The sequence below is a fragment of the Carex rostrata genome, chromosome 7 (assembly GCF_964058835.1).
Source record: "Carex rostrata chromosome 7, lpCarRost1.2, whole genome shotgun sequence".
Classification (NCBI taxonomy): domain Eukaryota; kingdom Viridiplantae; phylum Streptophyta; class Magnoliopsida; order Poales; family Cyperaceae; genus Carex; species Carex rostrata.
In genome coordinates this window covers 11,484,745-11,509,350 of record NC_135924.1, presented here as the reverse complement: position 1 = coordinate 11,509,350, position 24,606 = coordinate 11,484,745, and the positions used below count along the sequence as shown (strand labels likewise).

Genomic DNA, 24,606 nt, shown 5'->3' with positions numbered 1-24,606 from the left:
TATATTTTTCTATTTAAAAGCAAAATCAATCTTGAGCTTCAAAAAAGTTGATCTTTAAAATAATTTTAAATTTGGACCTTTAAATAAAAGTCTATGTAGCATAGCGCAGATAACGGACCGCTATTATCGCTATAGCAGTCGTAGTTAAAATAGCACACTTTTATCTCATAATTTAACGTTTAAGATCTAAAAACACTATAGCGCCGCTATTGTGTCATTATAACACGCACTATTTAGAACACTGCAAATAACTAAAGTAGAATATATAATTGAATATATTGATCTGACAACTTTGGACTTCGTCTATTATTACTTCAAAACTTATAAAAAGATTTAGACGAGGCAATCAAAATGATTTTATCCTTACACTAAATTATAATTAATTATTATTACTGCGTACTTATTTAGACTACATACTAAATACAAGTCAAATCAAATAAAAACAAAACACTGGTCGAAATATGCACACCGTATAAAAATAGGAGAACAAGGATAATAATATATACTTGGTCAGAACTAATATTTTTCAATGGTTCGTTCGTGCTGGTATATATTTTCTCAAAAGAGTTGGGATTCTTTAATAATAAATATATTGACAAATTTTACTAATATATATTTCAAATCAAGCACGAAAATTTAAAAAATCTAAAAAATAATAATAGAGATGTTGAACATATATATTGAACATGTATATAATTTAAGTGTTATTATGATATTTCATCAAAAACTGACCATCACAAATTTGAGGTTATTTCATTAATGGTAAAACTTATATCATTTTTATATGGATGATAAAGTTAATAGATCATATTCAAAAAATAAAATTCCAAAACTATATATTATTGTAGAGAAAAGTTTAGATGTCTTCACTTTTGGAGCCTCTAGTGTGTCTTTATTTTTAAAACTTTAATAACGTATGAAATACTAAAAATTGAGAACTTAAATATCAAAATAAAATCATTACACATGATATTTTCTCTATGAACATGTAAAATATTATTATATTTAAACTTCGTTTTGATTATTATCAAGAGTTCGTAAAATACATAGTGGATATTTTCTGAACATTAATTTTTTAACTTAATGATTTTGTATGTGAATGTAGAAAAAAATAGAATAAATAAAATTTAATAATTTTATTTTAACATACAAATTTTAGAATTTTGTTATTACAAAATTAAAAATTAAAAACATAATAAAACACAGAAAAATGAAAACATTTAAACCCTACTCATTATTTTATTCAATTGCCATAAATATAAAATTAATACATTATCAATAATTTTCACCCTTTCGAAAATCCTAGTAGGACTATATATTATACAGTTAATTCGTTACCAAAAGTTGAGATGACTCATTAATCATTAGTCTTCTCTTTGATTGAGGCTATGGTACTATGTATAGTGTGGATTGGTCGATGAATTAATATTTTAGTTTGCAAAATTCAGATAGTCAATTTAAACCATTCAACATGAATCTTTGAAAATGTACTTGCAAATCAAAATTTATATTTTATAGAATTTTCTTAGATACATAGACTTGAATTAAAAAATGTAGACCATTAAAAACTAGTGATTTTCTACTTATCTAAAGGGGTTAAATTTTTTTAAAAGAATGTTAAATTGTTTGTAAGTAAATTTTCATACGGAAATCATGTTAAACAATCAAATTGATTATTATTTGAATTTTGAAAAATAAAAATATTAGTCCATTGTAGGGTTGCAAACGAATCGAACCGAATCGAACTTATTCCAGTTTGAGTTTGAATAAGATTTGAACTGAATTGGTTTGATTTGTTTCAGAACGAATTAATTTTGAATCAAATTAATTGCGAATTACAAATTTTTCGAATCAAAGTCAATCAAATTAGGAACTACATTTTTTTTTGACAACCCTAGTTATATTAGTAGTTTATGCATTAGTTATGATCTTCTCGCGGAACAAAATTCACACGGTTTTCTTTTACCTTTCACGAATTCACACTAACGGATTATGGGCTAGCTCAAGATTTCCTTACCTTTTACGCTGCTGAATTGATTAAAATCATGGCATGGACCTAATCAAATGAAAACTTATTTCACTGTTAATTTGTTACGATTTTTCTATAATAAGTTACTGTTATATTAACAATTTTGAGATCTGATATAAATTTGGTTCCTGCATTATTAAAGATTCATGGTTGAATCCATTAGTTGCATTATTTGAGATTCGAACCTAAATAATTAATTTGCGAATCAATTTCGAAAGAATTATATCGAGTTTGAGTTTGATTTGAATAAGATTCGAACCAAACTAGTTTGATTTGTTTCATAATGAACTAACTTCGAATCGAATTAATTGCGAACTTTTTTCAAATCAAACTCAAATGAAATCACGAACCACGAACTTTTTGTGCAGTCCTAATCCATTATATGGATCAATGCGTTTATCCATAGCACCATAGTCTCACTCCTCTTTTGTTACTATTTTTTAAGAGGTGTTCTACCATTGATACCCCTCTACCAAAGTTAACATTCCAGCTAGTATATCCTGTGGCCATGTCTAAATTCATCTCTGGATTTCATGACCAGATGACGTGAAGGCTGAAGTATAATTTTGTCGTCGCTTTTGAAGACTCCAAAGGCATACTGGAAGTCTGGAATCAAGGGCACACTAACGGCCACTAGAGCAACACAGCAGGTCTGTGCACCAGACTTTGATAGTTTGATCGCGTCAAAAGTTAGTTCGTTACAATTAGTACTATCGTTCTATCGTTGAAGAATTCAACGCGTTTGCGAGAGAAAAATAAGGCGCTTCTAGACCATGACTTCTTCACTGCTAGACTGCTAGCTTTTTGTAGGTACAATTGACATCCTCTGATCCTCTCCGTGCAGATCAAAACAAGAGCGGACAGCTTTGAGATTCGTGTTGAGCAGATCATGGACTCGTACATTTTAGTTGTACGCAAATCAACGGCGGTCAGACGCGTGCGGAGGAGATTTGTTTATTTTCCTATTCATGAAAGATGGTAAAAAATAGCTTAAAATATTGACAAATTTTTATTTATTTTTAATCCTTGTTTTACCATCTTTCATAAATCATAGAAAAATAGTAAAAACAATTCTAAAAATAGTAAAAATTGGCATTCTACAAGTTCAATATATAATCAATTTATCGAGCTACTTAGTTCGAAGTTTTGAATTCAGTTTTTTGAAATTTGGCTCGGTCACACTTCGGCCGAAGTGCTACCGAAAGGCGAAAGCATATTAGCCAATCTCTCACTCTCTCTCTATCTATATATATATGAAATTTTGTTACCAAATATACTTTAATATGGATGTTATGTTAAACAGTTTAGATCAACTGTTTGGACTTTGAAACCTCCTGTATATAGCTAATTGTTGTAATAGCATGTAAGGAGTGAATTAAAATTAAAAAGTTATGAGAGGCCTTCTTCATTTTGTCTATTTTTGGAAAATGAGCTTTTTATTAATACCAGGATACTTTTGAACTTCGTCTGAAGAATAAAAGTTTGTATTGAAGAAAATTACTCATTTATTATAAGAACTTTTCATATTTTATTTTGGTTTAATATAAAACAAATTGAATTACTCCGAGCTTCTGGCAACATAACCTACCATGTTAGTTGTTAACTTGTGGTTCTATATTAAAATCTGTTTCGTTTAATTAAGTTATAAGCTACAAGGTTGGTTTTAAGAGGTCTTGTATTCAAAACTTCATTGGCATAATATGATGAGCCTTCTCTGTTCTCTCTCAATTAATTTTACTTTTTTTAATTGTGGTCCTAAATTAGCTCTCTGTTTCACAAGTTTAGTAAAGGAGTTATCTTAAGAAAAATAGGAAAAAAAGAAAATTATTTGGTTGGTTCAAATTGGCTAGTAATTAATGTGCTTGTCCACGAACTGCAGGTTGCCACATAAACAAAAGAGAGGTGTATAAAGAGACACTTGTTGGGGACAATAAAAGAAAAATAAGTATTGGTTCTTACGTGTCAAAGTATCAATCATTAATAAATTAATAAATAAGTGTTATTTCTTAAGTCTTAATGAGAAATAATTTTTAAAGTATTTATCCTCCTCAAATGTCTTTATATTTTGTGTCTCTATTATGCTTTTAATTTAGAACTAAAATAATTTAATTTAAAATTTAAATGTCAAAATGAAATAATTAGATATGATCTATATCATTTCCTCTACGCACACAGAAAAGATCATGATATTTTAATTTTGTTATGATTAGTATTAAGAGCTTGCAAAAAAACTAATGTGGATAAATTATGGATGTTATTTTTCAACTTATTGATTCATATAAATCACAATTGAAAAGTGATAATTTTTCATATGCGTGTGGAGAAAATAATATAAATTACATCTAATGATTTTGTTTTGACATATGAATTTTGGAACTCTTGTTATTAGAAAATAAAAAAAAATAGAGGCATGATAGAGGCAAGATAATAGAGACATTTGAACTCCTCTTTATCATTAGCATACAAGCGTCAACTTCTAACTTAGAAAAATATTAAGAAATGAACAACATGCCAGCCAAACTTGTATAAATTAAGCAAAAATTGTGAACTAAATTCAGTCAAAATGAAAATATACAGAGTCCTCATGTAAAAAAAAATGTGTTGACAGGAATTTTTATCACAATAATAATATGGTTTTTAAGATTTTAATGATAATTACAAGAAAAGATCTAAAATATGTAACACTATCTAGTGGTGTGAAATATGAAACGAAATTATCTTGGGACATTTTGGGCAATTGTAGCAGCCCCCAAAGGAAAAGATGCCCAGTGCATTTATTTTGAAAGCACTAGCATTTATGAGTCAGTGTCAACGCTTTAGAAAACAGCACATCGATCTGCTTTGATTAAGGAATAATATGGGAAGCCGACTGTATATTTAATTATTAACATCGTTAACATGCGAATCTTACACAGGATATATAATTTTATCCCGTTAACACGCGAATCTTACCATGATATATAATTAGGGATGGACTAACTATCCCCCAGTCAATTTTCCTCATTCACCCCCCAATCAATAACTACTTGTGGAGACCATTAACTAACTGAACTTCATTAATTACTTGGGGACCACCTAATATTTAATATAATTTATAACTGACGCGTGCAAATATGAATACCTATGCGCACAAGTATTAATATATAATATATCAAGTATTCATACCTAAGATACCAAATATTTCAAAAAAAAAAAATGGGCACATTACACACACATCTTTTACACGTTTTTAGAATTGAGTTTTTTTTTCTCCGTTCAATTTCATCAATATTTATGACGATCTGTGAGAAAATTTGTAAATCTAAAATAATGGATGTCTTCTACGTAATTTTCTCTTTCAAATGAGATCCATGATGACATACTTTCGGGTTGTCCGTCGTGCAAGTATTCATACCTCGTCATGCAAATATTCATCGTTGTCGTGTAAGTATTCATATCTTGTTCAGCAAGTATTCATATCTCGTAATGCATTACCTGTGGGGACCGCTAATTAAGTGGGGGATCACTAACTACTTAGGTAACCATCTAATATTTGATAGATTTTACAACTGTCACGTGTAAATATGGATGCATATGCGCGCATGTGTTAATATATAATATATCAAGTATGAATACTTGCGCGGTGGACAACTCAAAAGTACTTCATCATAGATCTTATTTGAAAGAGAAAAATTACGTAGAAAATGTCTGTGACTTTAGATTCGCAAAAAAATTCATAGATTGTCAGAAATATGAGCGACATTGAAGTAAGAAAAAAAAACCATAAAATGTGTAAAAAATGAGTATGTGATAAGAAAGATTATTTAAAGAAATACTTGATATCTTACATATGAATACTTACTATATTAGATGTTAATGCTTGCATGTATAAGTATACATATTTATGCGCATCAGTTGTAAAGTTTTTAAAATATAAGTGGTCCCCCAGTTAATTAGCGGTCCCCCACATTATTAATGACTAATACACGTTTTATTTTGTCTTTTTGTGCTGGAAGTTGTGGTCCCCTCATATAATTAATGATTGGAGAATGAATGGGGGAAATAAATTGGGGGAAAGAAATCTTTATTCATATAATTAAGGTGTGCAATTTTATGTATACCCTTCAAAAAGGTAAAAGGTGAAATAAATATGGGATAATATATAATCACTTCTATCCGGAGTAATAAAGTTAAATCTAATTGGGAGTAATTTCAGATCCGGATAATTGCGGATATGGATACAGATATTCACTTTCATGAAATTATCCGCATGTGTATCCGGAGCAATCCATTGTAGGGCTGCAAACGAATTCAAATTCGGATAATCTCCGGATACGGAGCGAATACGAAGCATATTATCTGTATCCGTTTACACCCCTAACAAAAGCGTATGTATAAATGCTTCTGTGTATGCATCATATGTAGAGAAATGAACCCATTGATCTTCACAAACCAGCTAAATTAGAAGACTAAATATTTATCTTGTACAAGCTTAAATATTTTTTTACTAAAAAATAAAATGAGAACTTTATTTACATTTAAAATGTGTTTTTATAGAAAAGGTAATAAATTTGTGTATTTTTTAAGTTTAAAAAGGATAAATATGAAATTATAAATTTTAGAAGGACAAATATGTAATTTAGAAATTGTTGAAGAGTATACATGAAATTCACCCATAATTAGTTTTGTTTTTTTTGAGTAAGAATAGGAGTCGTGCTCCTATTTTATTAACCGCAATTGGTTACATTGTTTGTTGAGAGTTGTGAGAAATAACCCTCTGATGGATATACATGTGATTGCCAAAAAAAAAAAAAAAAAACCGTAGAACATAACAGAAACATGATGATCTTCTTAATCATCTCAATCTTTGATTTGTATAATTCCACTGGGTTTTCACTTCCTCCGTCAATTCTTCAACCGACTTTGAACGCTCTCTGAACAATCTTGTACAACGCTCCCTCCATAGTATAAACAAAGTGATGAGCACTAATTCTCTGAGTTCCTTCGGCTTACTTCCGTCAATCAGCAAAGTTGCATAATCCATGTCATGGAACAGTTGCGTACTGCAATGCAGCATGTCTGAATTGAGGACCCGATTGTATACCTGTCTTGCAATTATACAATCTCTAAACAGGTGTATTGTGGTTTCCTGTTCTGCTCGGCATAAGTAGCAAATACTGACAAAATTAAAACCTCTCCTGTTAAGATTTTCAATGGTTAATACCCTGTTTAATAGAAGTAGCCATCCGAAGATTTTGAAACGAGGTGGTGCTGTTAGCTTCCATAATCTATGCAAAGGACTTCTTCCTCGATGTCCATCTTTCAGCAAAAAATACGCAGACCTAACCGAGAACATGCCAGTGGATTGTCCCTTCCATATTGCACCATCAAGTAAACCTTGAGATGCTGTCATTCTTGCTTGCACCACAATTTGGATCAGAATTTGCAATTCAGAGATTGCTTGATGTGTACTTACTGGTCTGAACAAGCTACCAATATTTGAAATTCACCCATAATTAGTTATTAAATGTTGTTCATTTTCTTCGGCAAAAGTAGATGGGATGTAAATTACTGGAGATCAATTTTCTGCTGCTACTATCATTAATACACTTATTGCGAGAAAAATTTGCGGCATGAAAAGTCCATTTTAGAGTTGTAAGTCCACATTATAATTCCTAATCTGGTTAGTACATTTAATCTTGTTCGTCAAATGTACTATTATACATGTTTTTTATTGGTATTTATTATTTTTGCCCTTTTCACATGTCTTTTAGGTACATAGATTTTGCAAGCCATAATGTTTAGTAAAAGTTATGTAGAACTAATTAGGGGTGAAAACGGAGCAGATACGAAGTGGATATGAGACAGATATGGATAGAAATCTGGATTAGATCAAATATTTATAAAAATAATATTAAAAAAATATTAAAATTCATAATATTTATCTAACTATAATGATGAATAACATAATTTTTTCATAATATATATTAAAATATAGGGTATATATCAACAATTCGGATACATGTAATTGAAACGTAAAACCATATCAATATCCTTATCTACACATATATTCAGATCTAAAGTTTCAAATACGGATCGAATGCAGATCATATATTATACTGTTTTCACCCCGAAGAACTTAATTCACTTCACTAGTAAAAGTTGTATTCAATAATAAGTAGGGTTAAAATGTATTATTGATTTTGTGTCCTAACCATACTTTATATTTTTATTTCTATTTTCAAAGTTTAAACAATCGATTCGAACCGCTCAATATAATATCTATATTAAAATGTGCTTGGAGACCAAAATTTATATTTTTTTTGGAAATTTTTTACTATTTATTTAGACCCTTAACGGCGTCAAATATCAAACGCCGTATGTAGGATCGTCATCGGTTCATTACAAAGTAGATCCGATGGTGTTCTACATTAAATGACTTATTTAACGATCGGAAAACTATTACTCCCATCGGTCCCTAATTTTTCAACATATGGCGTTGGTGCTTAACGCCATCGGTTTCCACCAATGGCCTAAGTCTGTGGATTTCCTATCAGGGCGATATGCATCGGATTGGACCCCGATGACGGAACGCGATTCTAACCGATATAAAAGGTTTTTTTTTTTGTAGTAGTGTGTATAAATATTTTTTTACATTGAACTATAAATCACCGGATTCAAAGTCCAAATAACCGATCCAAACTGTTTATCTTGTTCTCCATATTAATATGTCTCTGGAGATCAAAATTTTTTTTTTAAAAATTTTTTTACTATTTTTTTTAGATTGATTGAAAATAGTTGTTTTTTAGAAAATGTGGACCATAAAAAAAATAATAAAAAAAAATCCTAAAAATGACAGAGAGGCTTTAACTCTGTACACATACATACTGTGTACGTAGTCCGGTTCATTGACTTTACAAGCGCAACAACTAAAATGACAGAGAGGCTTTAACATTTATAGCACAAATGAAAATGTCAAATGGCATACTGTTACTGTGAGCCCAATAAATGATTACTTATTGCAGGCGTCGCCAACAATTGTTTATTATAGAATAAGTTAAGATCATTAATTAAATTACTATGCTGTACTAAATCAGGACTAATATGTGATGTGTACCTTCTGGCTGCCCGAGATTTTTAAATATACCATACTCTCAAAAATGATAAACTAAATAACCACAATTTCTGAAAAATTCAAATTTTAACACAGTCGCATTCCTTAAGTGTGACCACCCCTTTTTTTCTAGGTGATGTGACCACCCCTTTTTTTCGTTTAGATTGAATTGCCGCACGAAAAAAAAAGGTGGCCGCATCTCCTAGATGCGGCATGCAGAAAAGTGGTTGCATCTAAAGGATATGGCTGTGTCAAAATTCAAAATTTTTAGGAAACGTGGTGGTTTGGTGTATTTTTTTTGGATTATGGTATATTTAAAAATTTAGGTCTGGCTGCTTATCATGCACTGAACAAAATATATAATATTTGGTCAAAGAAGACATATATTAGAATTAACTAATTCTTTTTTTTTATATATATATCTCAGTACATATTTATCCGATAATATATGTAAGTAATAATTTCAGATATTAATTGTTTGTAGCCAACTAAATTGACTTGCTGAGGTGTGTGCATCATCATTCGCAGCAATAAAAACTCAAAAGGAAATTTGATGTAAAGCCGATTGAACCACAACAATATACTTCTAGGTATTTTTGGGTGTGTTAAGAATATGAGCTATTTTAGAATAGTACTATTCGGAATAACAATGCACATTTAAATAATATTTTTGTTATTCGGAATATTTAGAATAATTACTATTCTTTATTAATTCTTTATAAATATTATAATAGTTACTATTCGAAAAGTGTGAAGAGAGAGGGGAAATTGATTTTTTTTTTTCAAATTTCCACCAACACTCCGAAATGATAAAATTGATATCACTTCTATTATCTCCATACCATGACAATTTGTTTGAGACCCCACTTGCTTATCTTTCTTCTTAATTAGCACATTGTTAACACTATTATTTATCAGCACAGCTATTCATTATTCCAAATGTACAATCCAAATAATATTTTTACTAATTCGAATAACACCAATTTCACATTAATCTAAAAATCACTATTCTCAAATTTCACTATTCTAAAAGATATTAAATTAATCGTTTTAAAGATTGTCAAAAACAACTTTATAATTTTAAAATTCTTTTTTCTTAAATGACCTTTATTATATTTATATCGTGTACATGTAAAATAATAGAGCTTGATTGAAGTGTCAAAGTCAATCAAACAATTTCAAACTTACAAATGTTCATTTTTAACAATTTTTAATAGAGTAACAACATGTCTATAAATAATTTTCAATTTCTCTAAAGTATTTCGGCTTCATTCAATTTTTTTTTAACTCTTATATTGTGTGTTTAACTGTACCAAAGTGTTGTAAGGTATTTTATAATGCACCAAATGAAATGTTTTAAATTGGTTTTAGTGTTTAAATGTTTGGCTCTTTAATTCTTACTATTTCACTTGACATATATAATACTGATTCAAAATTGTTTCATCTCCTTACTTCACTGCTATCAAATACCAACAATTGAAAAGTAATTAATTATCTACTTTGCTTTGACCTTACTTAATTGTGAGCAACAATGTGAATGTATTAATTGTGAGAAGGATAGCATATAAACACAGTCAGTAGCAAAGTTAAAAATATTTATTCAATAATATCAAATAATACAACTTGTCACTTTTGTTATCAACTTGAGACTGTGGATCATCTATTTGTAACTTGTCCATATATCTCATCTATTTGGTGTTGGATAGCTTCTCATAATGATTTTACTTTTAATTGTACCTCAATTGATGATTTATGAGACTTAGATAAAGAATTAAATACCACTTAGAAATACATTACTTCTAGAATTGATTAGAGCTGCTATACTATGATCTTTATGATTAATTAAAAATAAAATTTGTCTTCGTAACAGTCTAGTTATTTACGGCAATGATCCGCATTAGATTCTCCAAACAATTAAAAAAAAAAGTGCCACAGTGTCCCATATTATTATATTTTAGAATAATTATATGAATCTCCCCACTCCCATTCCCACATCTCTTAAACATATTTTAGAAGTGGATTTTTTTTTCCTTTTTTCAATGTCGTTCACATTTCTCACGATCTATAAGGAATTTTGCGAATCTAAAACCACGAACGTATTCTACGCAATTTTATCTTTCAAATGAGATCCATAATGACATACTTTCCGGCTTATCATCACACAATTATTTATATCTCATCGTGCAAGTATTTATACCTATACTTGTAAGTATTTATCCGCAATTGTAGATCCTGCATCTCCGCATCTCCCCATCATCTCCCCATCTCTTAAACAGATTTTAACTTCCATAAACTAACTAGTTTAATTAAATTTATTCAAAATATGGCGATCTTCCAAGTTTAATTAAATTCATAGATATAAATACTTTGAAAATAATAAATTAATGCTTGAAAACTAAGATATTAATACTTGCATGTCTAACTTGATATGACTAGAGGGGGATCACTCAAACTACATGGAAAGAAAAATTATATACGTTTTTAGAGGTTGATTTTTTTTCTTTTTTCAATGTCATCCACATTTCTCACGATCTATGAGGAAATTTGTGAATCTAATACTACGAACGTATTCTACACAATTTTATCTTTCAAATGAGATCCATAATGACATATTTTCGGGCTCATCTTCACACAAGTATTTATACCTCATCGTACAAGTATTTATACCTATACTTGTAAGTATTTATCCCCAATCGTAGACCCCGTATCTCTACATCAACCTTTTCCAAGTAAAAGTCCAACAGAAGAAAGGGGACAATTATGAGGACTATTTTTTAATGGGTACACGGCTAGTAAAAGTCCAACAGAAGAAATTCAAAGTAATCGGAACTTGCCCCCCCCCCCCCCCCCCCCCCCCCCCCCCCCCCGGGTCCTATAAAACCATTACTCCGTCTCTCTCTCTTCACACCGTATCAGGAGTTCATTAACAGCGAGATCGTTACAACATTGTAAAACGCAAAAGGGAAACTATAGAGAAGAGAAAAGAAAGCGAGAAATTAAGAACCATAGCTTACTGTCTCGCTATATCTAGTACAACAATAAATTGAGAGAAATGGAGAAAGGTGCAGAAATGGAGTTGCCAGGGTTCAGATTTCACCCGACAGAGGAGGAATTGCTAGATTTCTACTTGAAGCGAGTGGTGCAAGGGAAGAAGCTCCAGTTTGATATCATCCCAACCGTTCATCTCTACCGCCATGACCCTTGGGAGCTCCCTGGTAAATTTGATTCTCTTAATTTAATTCTTCAATTTGTGCGCCATTTTCTATTTTGTTGTCGATCAATTTGGTTTCTGTGTGACTAATTTAGAAATCATAATTGCAAATTAATATCTAGAATTGAGTATTGGCGTGAGCATATATAAGTTATTAAATTACACAGAAAAATTAGAATAAGAGAGCATTAATAGTCAACTTCTTGGGTTAACAACTAATTATTTGCATTTGGTTGGGAAATATATACATATATAATATATATGCACTAATTTTGGAAGATTGCATTTTTCTCATGATACATACATGAATGAGAAAAACTTCGTCGTGACCCTGTAGCTAACTATGGTATTACTCTGACAACACACAGGTTTGGCAAGGATAGGGGAGAGAGAGTGGTACTTCTTTGTTCCAAGGGACCGAAAGCAGGCTAATGGTGGCCGGCCCAGCCGTACCACAGAGCGTGGATTTTGGAAGGCGACTGGGTCCGACCGACCCGTCAGGAGTGTAGTTGACCCAAAACGACTCATAGGGCTAAAAAAGACGCTTGTCTACTACGAGGGTCGTGCACCTCGTGGCACCAAGACAGACTGGGTCATGAACGAGTACCGCTTGCCGGAGTCCAATTCCTCACCAGGATCGCCTCCAAAGGTAACTAATAGTCAGATCAAGAATTATGTATGTTTATGTGGGCTAATTTGATTACCACAGAGAATCATGAATTAAAGCAAGACATTTTTCAGACATGAGCTGGAGATGTCCAGTTTTAGTTGGACTAGACTAGGGAACAATTGGAATTTGGTTCCATTACTAAAGTCATAATTTGCTTGACTTTAATTGGTAAATTAAAGTGAAAACGGAATATTGAAAGAGACAAGATGTGGAAATTAAAGTTGGTTTCCCACCAATTAAGGCCAGTAGTATAATATCTTAATTTGAGTACAGAAATGACGAGAGAATAGCATATATTTGTGTACATTTGACTAGAATTGTGATGTAAACACATTTATATTATTCATACTTGGTAGTCTCTACCAAACATTTAAAAAAAATATAATATCTTAATTTTTTGATATAGAAGTCAAACTGAACCAAATTTCTTATAGAAGTCAAATTAACTTTGGAATTAAAAAAAAAAAAATCTCACAGCAAACAAAATAAAATCAAGTATTAATATAGTTTAAATTTTGCAATATTGCAAAACCATAAAATACAAATCGTAACATCCTTGACTAAATAATTAATTATTTGTTGTTCAATATGCAGGAAGATATAGTGTTATGCAAGGTTTACCGAAAAGCAGTCTCACTCAAAGAACTAGAACAAAGAGTTGCCATGGAGGAAACGAAGTATTCACACAACTCCGATTCACCCCTTGATTCATTTTCTTCATCTGATCATGATCCCGTTCAAAATTGGATGTTTGTGGAAGATGCGGTAAGTATACCTCCAGAAGATACCAAACAAAAGGAAATCGAAGAAGAGGTTGTGAAAGTAGAGGAAGAGGCGGTAGCACTGCCACCAGCAAAGCAGCTTAACTTGCCAGAACTTGAGTTACCGAAATTTAATTCACTTGAATGGATGCAAGATCCCTTCCTGACACAATTGAGGAGTCCTTGGATGGATCAATGGTCTCCTTACTATTCTGGGGTGTTAAACTTTTAGAAGATTAGTAAAATCTTTTACTGGCCCACAAACTTTGATAACAGTCGATCTATATCCATGCAGAGCGTTAGCAAATCTAAAATTCATCACTTTCATGTGTACAACATGGTCAATCTGGAGAACCAGAAATAAAGCCCTATATGGAGGGAAGCAACTGACTTTCAAAACTTGGGAGTACCTCAGTAATACATAAGCAGCATCCAAACTGGCCTACTGGTGCAATGCGCAACCTAAAGGAGCCACACCAAGCAATCAAGGCGATCTGCTGCAGGCAGGTAGCTAGGCAATTACCAGAAAACTCTTACACTGTTTTATGGTAGAATAGGTATTAAAGATAATTACGGCTGCAAGTGCAAGTCAGGCTGATGCGCAAGTTGTGTTGGAAGGGTGCAAATTGTTGATTAAGCATGCAAAATGGGTCTGGGATTGTGTTATCGGGTTCAATGGAAACAATTCAATCCATTATGGTGGTTCAACCAATCATCCAAGACTGGAGGGCGTATGCGAAAATATGACAGATGTGCTTTCTAAAATAAATGAATGGGAGAATTGCCAAGTGTTTACTGTAACAGGAAAATGGTAGAATCAGGATTGTACATGGACTTGCAAATTAGGGTAGAAAACGAATAGGAACGGCAATACCGCAGTTTAGAATTGAGGAAGTATAGAAAGGGGCCTACGGGCTGTGTAATCACACACACACACACACGCACACACACAAAAACTGTGAATATTTTAGATCTATATTTTGGTGTCTAAACGACTGATAAGGCTCCAACACGTCTCATTGTACCAATTAATTTTTTTCTAAATCATCTAATATCTATACCATAATTATTATTGTACTCGGACTTAACTAATATTTGGTAAGAACTTAAAATACGTGACAACATATTTAATTTTGAAGAGGTGAAGGGCAAGCGAGGGAAGAGATGGATAAAGATATTGACAGAGCTATTTGGACTTTACACAGCATACGATCAATAGAACAATATCAATGAGCATATAATTAGTGCGTTGTGTGAAGTTAAAATAACTCTGCTAATATCTTAATCCGGAAGAGAGGAGGAAACACAAAGGAATGAAATAAACAAATTATCATATTTTTTATTCTCTTCTTAGATTGATCTTGTTTTCTTCCCTTATACTCTAATCTAGAAGGTGGAATAATGCAAACTCTAAGAGGTTAAAATAATAATCTTCTTTAACCTTATCTTTCCATTAAAAATTCAACTAAAAAAATTATTTTTACACTTCTTTCCCTCTCCTCCACTTTCTTTCTCTACCACCTATCAAAATAATTAAGGTATAAAGATATTTTGGATTCAATCTCTTCATTCACATAACAATAGATCTGGATTATTTATCCATTTCAGAAAAAAGGAAACAGAAAAGGTAAGCCAAAAAGTTTTGTACTTTGAGAAGCAGAAATATTGAAAAGGTTTTATGAAATTTTTTTTTCATTATTTAATTTATGTTTCTCGAGCTAAATACCTCCTTTTCTTTTCTGTAAGTAAATATGATATCAATAATTATTTGTAAGAAAACCAGCTTAATGTAACTTACAAGCCATGTTGTCAATCAATCTAAGTATTACAAATCGCCAACAATTACTCTTCTTTATTTCTCAAGAGCAATACCCTCAAAATTAGGTCTCTTGTTCAGGGAGCAGGGGCAATCCGATGGACATGAGATCAAATTTGGTTTGATGTCCAGTTAGAGTCATTTAATTCTCAGCCAGCTCGTGCACACATCATTCGCAAGAAACTTATAATTGTCCGCACAAAGCTTACCGGACATCAGACACCCCCCTACCCCGGCCTCCATTCTATTGGTCAATATATTCCCAACAGTTACTCTTCTTTATTTCAAAAGATAAATGCTCTTTGGAGGATGTCATGATTCAAAGAGGATTCCCATCAAGATGGGTGAAATGGGTGAAAGAACTTCTTTATTCGGCCTCCTCTAGAGTGGTTATAAACGGTGAAGTTTCCGATTACTTCCAACATAAGCAAGGTTTGAGACAAGGAGATCCTCTTTCTCCTATGCTTTTCATATTGGCAGTGGATGTATTGCAACGGATGATAGGAGTGGCGAATTCAACGCTTACCACTTCAATTTCTGCAAAAATAAGGGAGCCAATTCTAGCACTACAATATGCCGACGATACGGCTATAACATCCAATGCAGAAACTGAGACTTTGATCACGCTTAAGTTCATTCTAAGGCTTTTTTCAAAAGTCTCTGGGCTTAACATTAATTATTCCAAGAGTACTTTTGTTGGCCTCAACCTGTCAGTACCACAAGCTCAACTCATAAAGATCATTCTAGAGTGCCAAGAATCCTCACTGCCAATAACGTATCTTGGAATGCCTCTAACCATTAAGAAGCCCACAAAGCAATGCTTTATGCCGATAGTTGAAAAATTGGAGAAAAGGCTCCAAGGATGGAAGGGTAAACTGATATCAAGAGGAGGTCGTGCTCAACTAGTTAATTCAGTCCTCTCTTCTATCCCAATATATTTCATGAACTGTTTTAAATTACCAAAGTGGGTTGTGAACAAAATTGACAGGGTGCGTAGACTCTTTCTTTGGGGAAGAAATGACCGAGATGGTACGACCATTTTCTTAATTAATTGGAAAACATCTTGCTTGCCCAAGAAGTGGGGAGGTTTGGGCATCATGAACATAGAATTGCAAAATGTTGCGCTTTTATTAAGATGGTGGTGGAGGTTATATCATCAACCAGGGGCATTGTGGTCATATTGGGCTGAACGAATTCGGGATTTACGTGCTACACTAAGGATTTGGATGAGGAGTGGATCCTTTTTTTGGGCACAATTGCTTAAATTGGAGCCGATGTTTCAATGGTGTACAACTTGGATTATAAGAGATGGAAAGTTAGTATCCTTTTGGTCCGATAAATGGCATGAAGGAAGTTTGAGACCTGTTTCTGATGGGATGCCAAGACCGAGCAATAGAAGACTCTCACTAGCTGATGCATTGCCTGACATTGAAATGTTAATACCTTCTCTGCAAGAATTACCAGTTTTATGTAGTGGTCAAGATGAATTGGTATGGAGATGGAGCTCTACTGGTAGCTACACGGCAAAAAGTGCTTATGATATGTTACTGTCTGGTGGTAAGGTGTGTTGGGGTTATCACAAGCTGTGGGCCGCTAAGTGTCCTAAAACGACAAAAAATTTTGCTTACTTAATGTTAAGAGGAAGAACACTTACTCAGGATGTGATGAGGAGGAGGAGGATACAATGTGATTTAGGATGTGTTTTGTGTCTAAATTGTCCAATCGAATCGGCTTTGCACTTGTTTTTTTATGTCCCTATGCAGTGCATGTGTGGTTTTTGGTTTCCTCTGAGTTGGGGTTCAGAATTTTCTCTCCTCAAGGCACAGTTGAAAGGATATGGCATGAATCTTTAACAGCATATAAACATTCATCAAGGGGCAGTGTAAAGACTTGGATTATGTGGTTTGTTTGTGTGATTTGGTTTCTATGGAAAGAAAGAAATGAAAGAATTTTCAGAAGAGGGAGGAGGCCACCTGATGTAGTTGCTGGCAAGATACTGGTAGAAGGCCGCCTATGGGCTCTGTATTGCTAGAGAAAAGAAAGGAAGGCGCCTAGTCTGGGAGTTTTTTTTTTTAATTTTTCCTTTTTTCCTTTTGTGCTATTTACTTTCCTTTTATTTCTTTACTGTATTGGTTTGTTGTGTGAAGTAGTGAAGCCAGAGGATGCGGCATAGCTCCTCAAAATGTATTAATCTGGCAGTAACTGCCATTGAACTTTTCAAAAAAAGAAAGATAAATGCTCTCAAAATTAGGTCTCTTCGTAAGTGAGTAGCCAGAGGTGAGGTTTGATGGGCACCATATCATATTTGATTCGATGTCCGATCAGAGCTATCCTATCATTATCTTAAATTGTTTGCACAAATCTTGATGCTGATCAGACTGTTTTGACTGGACATCGGACCGTCTCCAATTCCATTGGTCAGAGTATAACACAGAATTTTAGTCACTATTAATTTTGTGGTCATGGAGGCCCTCAGAGTCACCATTATTAAGGTTTACTTCTTTCAGAGTCTTTTGTATAGACTTGACAAAATTAAGAAAGAAAGTTGGTTGCAATTCATTCCAAAATATCCTTGTCTGCCACTAGCTAGAAAGACTTCTCTTTCTAGACAGATACACCGTAATTCCTGCCAGAATATGATCATAGTGAAAGCACCATTTAGGAAAAAACACAGTAAAGGGAAACAGAGGTAGACTCATCAAAATTGACCCTGGAAAAATAATATTCTAACAATGGACTGAGAACCAATTAACATAACTTGCTACATGTTCTTAAAAAAAAGATATCTTTTTTTTTGTCTCCTAAATAGGATCAAATAAAACTCATAAGTTAATGTTGTCTTGTGGAAATATCAAAACTCAAGAACATATTTTATATATGGACGCATGGATTTTTCAAATTTTGTAGTACTGTTGCACTCTAAGTCATGTGAGTCTTTATGCAGCAGAAACTGTACATAGAAATTATGAATTTTGAACCAGTCAAGGAAGAGAGAGAGGATAACGGCAAGTGGGTTGAATACCAGAAAATAGTATTATGGCACTTATAGAGTGGGGCCATGGCATGCCAAGATTAGTAACAACAAATTGGTGTATGTTGGATAGTCTTATAAGCAATTGCAGTTTGAAAGTTTCATAATAATAAGCAAGCTATACCAAAATTTCAAAGTATGAACTAAGCACCAACATGGCAATTAATGGGCTAGCATGCATGTTATTTTATTTTATTTTATTTTAATGAATTACATTGATAAATAATGAGTGTCACCATACATTCTGATACATTAAACAAGGGATACAAATTTATATAAGAAAGAACATGAGCTAGCATGTTTTGTGAAATAATTAAATTCTGTCTGTGTAGATTTCGGTGTAACTCTTGTAGAATTAACTTATTGACCCAATTGGAAGACCAAATTTTCAACTGAGTTGAATTTTGAAAAATCAGCCCTGAGCATGATATTTGTTCTATGCTTGTTCCTTTAATTTTCTAACAAAAAGCGGACTATTCATTGAGCATATAGTCATATACTAATTAATTAAGCTATAAATATTGCAAACTTTATCAACTAAATTTAATATTTTAACCATTTGAAACCTTTTGTTGAGTAAAATTGCAATCATTGCCACGAAATCTTTTAAACCCTACATTATTTAAGTGTCATTCTCATTCAGCTAGGTTGATCAATATCTACCATTTTTTTTAGACATTAAAAAAAAATTTGTCGGAAATAAGATTGATTATTTTTTATCTCGGTAAATGAATGAGACCGAACTAATGGCTCGATCCCGTTGAGAAGATGCTAATAAAGCAGAACTAATGGCTCGATCCCACTATTTTTCACAATTTATCACACAACAGCCACATGCACAGTGTAAAAAATCAGTATGATCGAATCATTGATTTGGTCTTATTGACCTCTCTCCAATAGAAGCTCGTTGGAAGAGAGAAGAGGATCCGAAAAGTTTTTGAACTTTATTTGGCGAAAACATGTAATTTACGAAATATTAAGAATTACTAATTCAGTCCTAGTAGATATCTCAATGAGACCGAATCATTGATTCGATCTTATTTAGTGGATTGAAAAAAAAAGAAAGTAATCAATCTTGTTTATCATGATTTAATTTTTTAGTTTCCAAAAATTAAGAATTGCTATATCTATGATAGTGTGCGCTGGTGGCAATAAATCTTTTTGTCTTCCCCCCATCGGAGACGACATCAATGCAGGTAGGGGTGTCAATAGTACTTTTTAGCTATTTATCTGATCCGTATCATATTCAATAAGACGGGTATGGGTAAGATTTTTTTTTTTTTTGTTAGCTTATGGGGTATGAATATGGATAAGAACTTTTTTTCGTTAACCAAATGAGTAAGAGTATGGGTAATGACTATTTCATACTAGTTACCAGGCCTATAGAGTCATTATAAAATCTAAATATATATTCAATTCAATTTCCAACTCACCTAAATATATATTTGTGTATTTAATTTTTTTAATAAAAAATAATTTATTTGAAATTGATTGCATATTTATTTTTATTTTTTTATTAGAATCAATTGCATATATGTGAAATGAATGAATTTTTATGCTTAATTTTTAAAATATAATAAAACTAATTATTATATTAGTATTATCCGTGATTCACTTGCAATCGTTTCATTATCTAATAATATTAACAGATAAGAATAAAACAGAACAAGATCAACTTTTAATTAATGAGTATGGATATGAAAATTTTAATAGGTATGAATATGAAAATTTCCTCCAACACACTTTGCCACGTGTCATTTTTCTAGTTCCCTGGTCCCGTTCAAAAATTCTGTTTGTCAAACTGCTTTTATATTTATTGTAAAACATGGTTTTTTGCAGTTCAGAAAGAGAAATTGAGGTTTAAGATATTAACAGATCAGTTTTATCTTCATGCAGTGCATGTACCTTATGGATTGTTGTTTTAAATCTATATTCCACGTACAACAATTTATATAGTTTATTAATTAGTAATTTATGACAAGATTGATTTATTAACAATTTATTCATTTAGTAATTTATATATTTTCTAAATAATGAGATCGATAATTATAATTTGTCAAATTTTTTTTATATATACAATATGTGTTTAAATTAACTATGTTATATTAATTAGCTAGATACTTAAATTGTATGACCTATTAATTTATTCAAAAATTATCCACTATTCACTTGTTATCCATTAATATTAGCGGATAAGGGTACATGCAAGCTAGGCTTACTTATCCTGGTAGCTAGATTATGAATAAGTCTAATTATAGACAAATATTAGCTCCTATATATATATATATATATTTTATCCGTTGACACCTCTATCGTATATATGTATCTGAAAGACAGAGGACGGGAAAATAATTATTTTTCAAGTGCCAAATTTAGTATAAAATTTGTAATTTGGATAAATTGTTAATCTTTAATATATATATATATATTCAGGTATGAGCTAAAGTATTGAAATATTATACATACCTTCCCAAGTGCTCGTCAAAATCACAATTAATTCACTTATTTTCTTTCAACTTTCTAAAGAAAACTAAATAAACAAATGTACATTGTGCATTAGTCAAATGTGCATTGAAATAATACTTAAATATTAATTTGAGAAGGTTTAATTCAAAAATGAGTTCAAAAAAAATAAAAAAAAACATCTGCTAATAGCTATATTATAATATATTTGGACTTGGTCAAAATTTTGTAACAGCTGTTAGACAATTCTATGTTAACTAAAATATATAATGAAGCATTGACACATGTACAGTGTACAAGTGTGTATTTTATAATATGTGAAAAAATTATGAGAAATGTCTATAGAGTAAATTTAGGGGAGTGATTGTCATGATTGAAAAATATTAATAATTTTAGTTATTCATTAACAGTATCTGATTTGCAAATTAATTACAGCGAAAAGTGTATCAAGCATATAAGACCATGCATCTACATCTCTCGTAAATATTACGAGAGTTTATAATATAATATGGCAGCTTCTAATTCAGTTTCAGAGATGTAGTAGAGTTTCTTATATAGAAACTATGCAAAAAAATTTTTTTATTGAGAAACTGTTTATAAACTCCACGCTAGCCAAATGATTGAGTCAAATTAGATATGTTTTTTTAATTTATTGCTGACGTGTCTTAATAGTAACTCTAAAATTAAGTTCAGAGAAGTGAGAGTTAGAAACTTTAGAGATCTTAATTTCTAAAAAGTTATTAATAATTATTTAAAAATTCATTTGAATTGCTGTGATGTAGATGCTTATATATATTCTATATACAAATAACTAAAGTAGAACAATTGAATTGATCTGACAACTTTGAACTTCGATCGTCTATTACTTCAAAAGTTATAAAAAGTTCTAGACGAGGCAATCAAAATGATTTTATCCTTAAACTAAATTATAATTAATTATTATGACTGCGTACCTATTTAGATTACATACTAAATACAAGTAAGTCAAATCAAATAAAAACAAAACACTGGTCAAAATACGCACACTGTATAAAAATATGAGAACAAGGATAAGAATATATACTTGGTCAGAACTAATATTTCTCAATGGTTCTTTCCTGCTGGTATATATTTTCTCAAAAGAGTTGGGATTTTTTACTAATAAATATGCAAAACGTAGCATAACACGTAACATAGAGAGTCTTCATATAACGACTCAATATTTAAATTTTTAAAATTATAACGATTGATCCAAACCGTTCAACATAATCTTCATATGAATATGTACTTGTAAACCAAATTTTATATTTTTTAGAATTGTTTTACTATTTTTTTAGATAGATAGAAAATCACCTGATCTGAATGTTACATAATTTTCAGATCAAGTGATTTTCTACCTATAGTAAAACAATTCTAAAAAAATGTAAAATTTGGTTTGCAAGTACATATTCATATGGAGATTATGTTGAACGGTTTGGATCGACCGTTAAGATTTTGAAAACTCAAATACTGAGCCGTTGTATAGAGGCCCTCTATGCAACCCATAGCACTATAGCCTTACTCATTTCATTAATGGTAAAACTTTTATCATTTTTATATGGATGATAAAGTTAATATATCATATTGAAAAAAATAAATTCCACATCTATGTCTTCACTTTTGAGGCCTCTACTGTGTCTTAATTTTCAAAAACTGACCGCCACAAATTTGAGGTTATTTCATTAGAGTAAGGCTACAGTGCTGTGGGTCACATAGAGAGCCTCTATGTAACGGCTCAATATTCAAGTTTTCAAAATTCTAACGGTCAATCCGAACCGTTCAACATGATCTCTATATGAATATGTACTTGTAAACCAACATTAATATTTTTTAGAATTTTTTTTACTATTTTTTTTAGATTGGTAAAAAATCACTTGATCTAAAAAATTATGCACCATTTAGATATTTAATTTTACCTATCTAAAAAATAGTAAAATAATTCTAAGAAATGTAAAATTTGGTTTGCAAGTACATATTTATATGGAGATCATGTTGAACGATTTAAATCGACCGTTAGAATTTTGAAAACTCAAATATTGAGCCGTTGCATAGAGGCCCTTTATGCAACCCATAGCACTATAGCCTTACTCATTTCATTAATGGTAAAACTTATATCATTTTTATATGGATGATAAATTAATATATCATATTGAAAAAAATAAATTCCACATCTATGTCTTCACTTTTGAGGCCTGTAGTGTGTCTTAATTTTTAAAACTTTAATAATGTAAAATACTAAAAATTTAGAACTTAAATATCAAAATAAAACCATTAGATATTATATTTTCTCTATGCACATGTAAAATATTATTATATTTAAACTTAATTTTGATTATTAACAAGAGTTTGCAAAATACATAGATGTGGATATTTTTTGAACTTAATAATCTTTTATGTACATATAGAAAAAATAGAATAAATAAAATTTAATAGTTTATTTTGACATACAAATTTTAGAATTTTTGTTATTACAAAATTAAAAATTAAAAACATAATAAAAACATTTAAACCCTACTCACTATTTTATTCCATTGCCATAATTATAAAATTAATACATTATCAATAATTTTCACCCTTTCGAAAATCCTAGTAGGACTATATTGTACAGTTAATTCGTTACCAAAAGTTGAGATGACCCATTAGTCTTCGATTGAGGCTATGGTACTATGCATAGTGTAGATTGGTTGGTACTATGAATTAATATTTTCAATTGCAAAATTCAAATAGTCAATTTGAACCATTCCACATGGACTTCTGTATGAAAATGTACTTGTAAATTAAAATTTATATTTTTTAGAATTTTTTTAAATACATAGACTTGATTTAAAAAATTTAGACCATTAAAAACTAGTGATTTTCTACGTCTAAAGTGGTTAAAAAATTCTAAAAGAATGTTAAATTGTTTGCAAGTAAATTTTCATACAGAGATCATGTTAAATAATTCAGATTGACTATTTGAATTTTGAATCAATCCGCCTATGCATAGTACTAGGGCTGTAAATGAATCAAACTTACTCCAGTTTGAGTTTGAGTTTGAATAATATTTGAATCGAACTGATTTGATTTGTTTCGAATCAAACTAATTTTGAATCAAATTAATTACGAACTACAAATTTTCGAATTAAAGTCAATCGAATTACGAACTACAAATGTTTTTGGCAACCCTAGTAATACTAGTAGTTTATGCATTATTTTTCTTCTCGCGGAATAAAATTCACATGGTTTTCTTTTATCTTTCATGAATTCACACTAATGAATTATGGGCCAGTTCAAGATTTCCTTACCTTTTATGCTATTAGATTTATTAAAATCACAGCATGGACATAGTCAAATGAAGCTTATTCCATTGTTAATTTGTTACGCTGCTGAAACATTTTCCTATTATAAGTTATCATTATATTAACAATTTTGAGCTATGATATAAGTTTGGTTACTGCATTATTACAGATTAATGGTTGAATCCATTAGTTGTATTATTTGAGATTTGAACCTAAATAGTTCGCGAATCAATTTC

The 24,606-nt window shown here is 31.2% G+C and overlaps 1 protein-coding gene across 1 annotated transcript; it reads left to right on the top strand.

The window, feature by feature from the left end:
- The first annotated feature begins 12,030 nt into the window (after positions 1-12,030).
- Positions 12,031-14,740, top strand: LOC144557248 (NAC domain-containing protein 22-like). The gene is made up of 3 exons (XM_078305794.1): positions 12,031-12,337; positions 12,702-12,982; positions 13,598-14,740. The coding sequence occupies exons 1-3, from the start codon at positions 12,175-12,177 to the stop codon at positions 13,994-13,996; spliced, it is 843 nt and encodes a 280-aa protein (XP_078161920.1). The 5' UTR covers positions 12,031-12,174; the 3' UTR covers positions 13,997-14,740.
- Positions 14,741-24,606: the final 9,866 nt, after the last annotated feature.